This window comes from Delphinus delphis, chromosome 11 (genome assembly GCF_949987515.2).
Source record: "Delphinus delphis chromosome 11, mDelDel1.2, whole genome shotgun sequence".
In the NCBI taxonomy this organism is placed as follows: Eukaryota; Metazoa; Chordata; class Mammalia; order Artiodactyla; family Delphinidae; genus Delphinus; species Delphinus delphis.
In genome coordinates this window covers 60,509,614-60,512,157 of record NC_082693.1, presented here as the reverse complement: position 1 = coordinate 60,512,157, position 2,544 = coordinate 60,509,614, and the positions used below count along the sequence as shown (strand labels likewise).

The 2,544-nt window shown below is 44.8% G+C and overlaps 1 protein-coding gene across 1 annotated transcript; it reads right to left on the bottom strand.

The window, feature by feature from the left end:
• Positions 1-397: 397 nt before the first annotated feature.
• LOC132433910 (vesicle-associated membrane protein-associated protein A) lies at positions 398-1,803 on the bottom strand. The gene has a single exon (XM_060025285.1). The coding sequence runs from the start codon at positions 1,736-1,738 to the stop codon at positions 989-991; it is 750 nt and encodes a 249-aa protein (XP_059881268.1). The 5' UTR covers positions 1,739-1,803; the 3' UTR covers positions 398-988.
• Positions 1,804-2,544: the final 741 nt, after the last annotated feature.

The window sequence follows — 2,544 nt, the reverse complement described above, 5'->3', positions numbered from 1 at the left end:
CATTTTTGGCAAAGGCAAGGTGTGATCTTGAAACAGAAGAGATGGAAATCATAATGAAACCACAGCTACATGCAATAATGTAGCTTTTTTTCTTTTTCTTTTTAAGTTGTGGCTTGAGTGTAGCTGAGTTTTAAAACCAGGTGGCTAAGAAAATGCTTGCGCTAACTTATATCTTTCTTATGAAGTGTATGACGCCAAACAAATTGCATAGTTTCCAGGAATGGTGGACTTAGTATAGTCATGTGCCCCAGGACAGGGGGAGAAGTTTGGGATGAAAAAGTGTGTTAAATATCTATCGCTGCATAATAGATTACCCCAAAATTTAGCAACTTAAGACAACAGAAATATTTACATTATCTCATATAATTTCTTTTTCTTTTTTTTTTTTCGAGCAAGAATCTGTTAACAGTTTTATTATTTTTGTGTTAAATACCATGGGACAGGGTTGGAAGGATGAAAAACTCAGTCAACAACTGCCTCACAAGGGATAAGAAAAATTCTGCCATGATATTAGCAAAGGTAAAGGAGAAAATTTACACTGTAAGAGGCACCATTTCCCCACAGAATACCTCTTGGCATTTCCTGAATGAGTGGGATTAGCAATCTAAATAAATCATATTTCAAGAGGTAACAGCAACAGATAAAATTTAAAGGGATTATTAAAATAACATTTACAAGACTCTGAACAATTCTTGAACTCTTATTAAAACCACAAAGAAAGAACAATTCTTTATTTATGAATTTCATAAAGGACTGAATGTGCAATGACACCTGCTAGGGATGGTCTGGTGACGTTCACGCTGTCCGGGAGCCCAACACTCTGCTCTTACTGTGTTTCTAACCGTGAGACTGTTACAGGCGAGGCCTATATGACGCTGTACACACAAAGAATGGTCACTGTGGGCCACACTACCAGTGAGATGGTAGGTAAACAAATCTTTTTCTGGTCAAGAGAAAAAAAAAGAAATAGCACTCTGCATGCTTCACTCTACAAGATGAATTTCCCTAGAAAGAATCCAATGAAAATGGCTGCAATTACAACAAGAAGTGAAGGAAGAGGACTGGTGACATTATCTCTGAACGATGCAGCTGAGGTGGATCCAGGTTTATCCGAATGTGCTACCTTTCTGAGCCTTAAGCCTTCATCTCTCAGGTGTCGGTTTTCTTCCGATAGCTTCATCATCTCTCCCTGGAGCCTCTTGCACTCTTCCATGAGCTTCCTCGTCTCAGTATCATTGAGGGAAACACTGTGTGGCTTTGGCACGGGCCCGTCCTGCTTCGCAGCGTTCAGGGGAACGGCTTTGCTGGGTTCAATGTCGTTCAATTTATCATTTTCATTGGGCATTTCAAATACACATCTCAATTTAGAATCCATCAATTCATCGGGTTTTGCCTCTTTCCACACGGCTTCCATATCTGAAATGTTTGGTGGAGCAAAGATGGTCTGTACCATAAACTTGTGTTTACTCTTCTCATTGGGGTCATAGTCAAAAGGCTGCAGCATTACTGAAACAGTCACAGTCAACCCTGGGTCAATAATTCCACTGTTGGGCCTCACACAGTATCGACGAGGTGCCGTAGTCTTCACTTTGAAACACACCTTTCTATCCGATGGATTTCGCAACTTAAGATTTGTAGTGACTACATCTGTGAAGGGGCCTTTAAACTTGAGGTCTGTGGGCGGGTCGAGGACCAGGATCTGCTCATGCTTCGCCATGGCCCCGGAGGCGGACGCCATCGGAGACAGCGCAGAGCGGGGGCGCGCCCGAGGCGGGTCGCTGGCTGCGGGCGGGGGGCGGCGGCGGCGGCGGCGGCTGCGGCGCGGCTCGGCCCGACTTGACGCGAGGCCAGCGCTCGGCTCCCGAACCCCACGCCCGCCGCTCTGTCGCCGGCTCGCTGGGCCGCCCGCCCGTCCGCAGCTCCGGGTCTCACAACTCTCATATAATTTCTAAGGGTTCAGAACCCAAGAACAGCTTAGCCAAATGGTTCTGGCTCTTGAAGTTGCAGTCAAGCTGCCATCTTCTGAAAGCTTGACTGAGGCTTTGAGGAGAATCCACTTCCAGATGCATTCACATTGCTGTTGGCACAAGGCTTCAATTTCTCACCTTTTATTTTTATAACCTAATCTAGAAAATGACAGTTACTTCTGCTGTATGCTAATGATCAAATAGACCAACTGTAGTAAGATCTGACTGGTGACTACACAGCGTGTGAATATCAGGAGATGGACTGTGGGAGGCCATCTTGGAGCTGGCTTTGTTTATGGTTTATTTTCATAAAAAGTCATTTGACCCTTCCAGTTAATAAGGCAGCATCTGCTTATACACCTACATCCTTTTGGGTTATACAAATCGTAACCACAGGAATTTGGAGCTGGAAGAGACTGTAGAGATGATCTTCTAACCCAGTCTTTGTTTTCTTCTAAGATTCATCAGGATGGAGTAGGGAAAATAAAGCTCAGTGGACTTCTCTGGTGGCGCAGTGGTTAAGACTCCACGCTCCCACTGCAGGGGGCCTGGGTTCAATCCCTGGTCAGCGAACTAG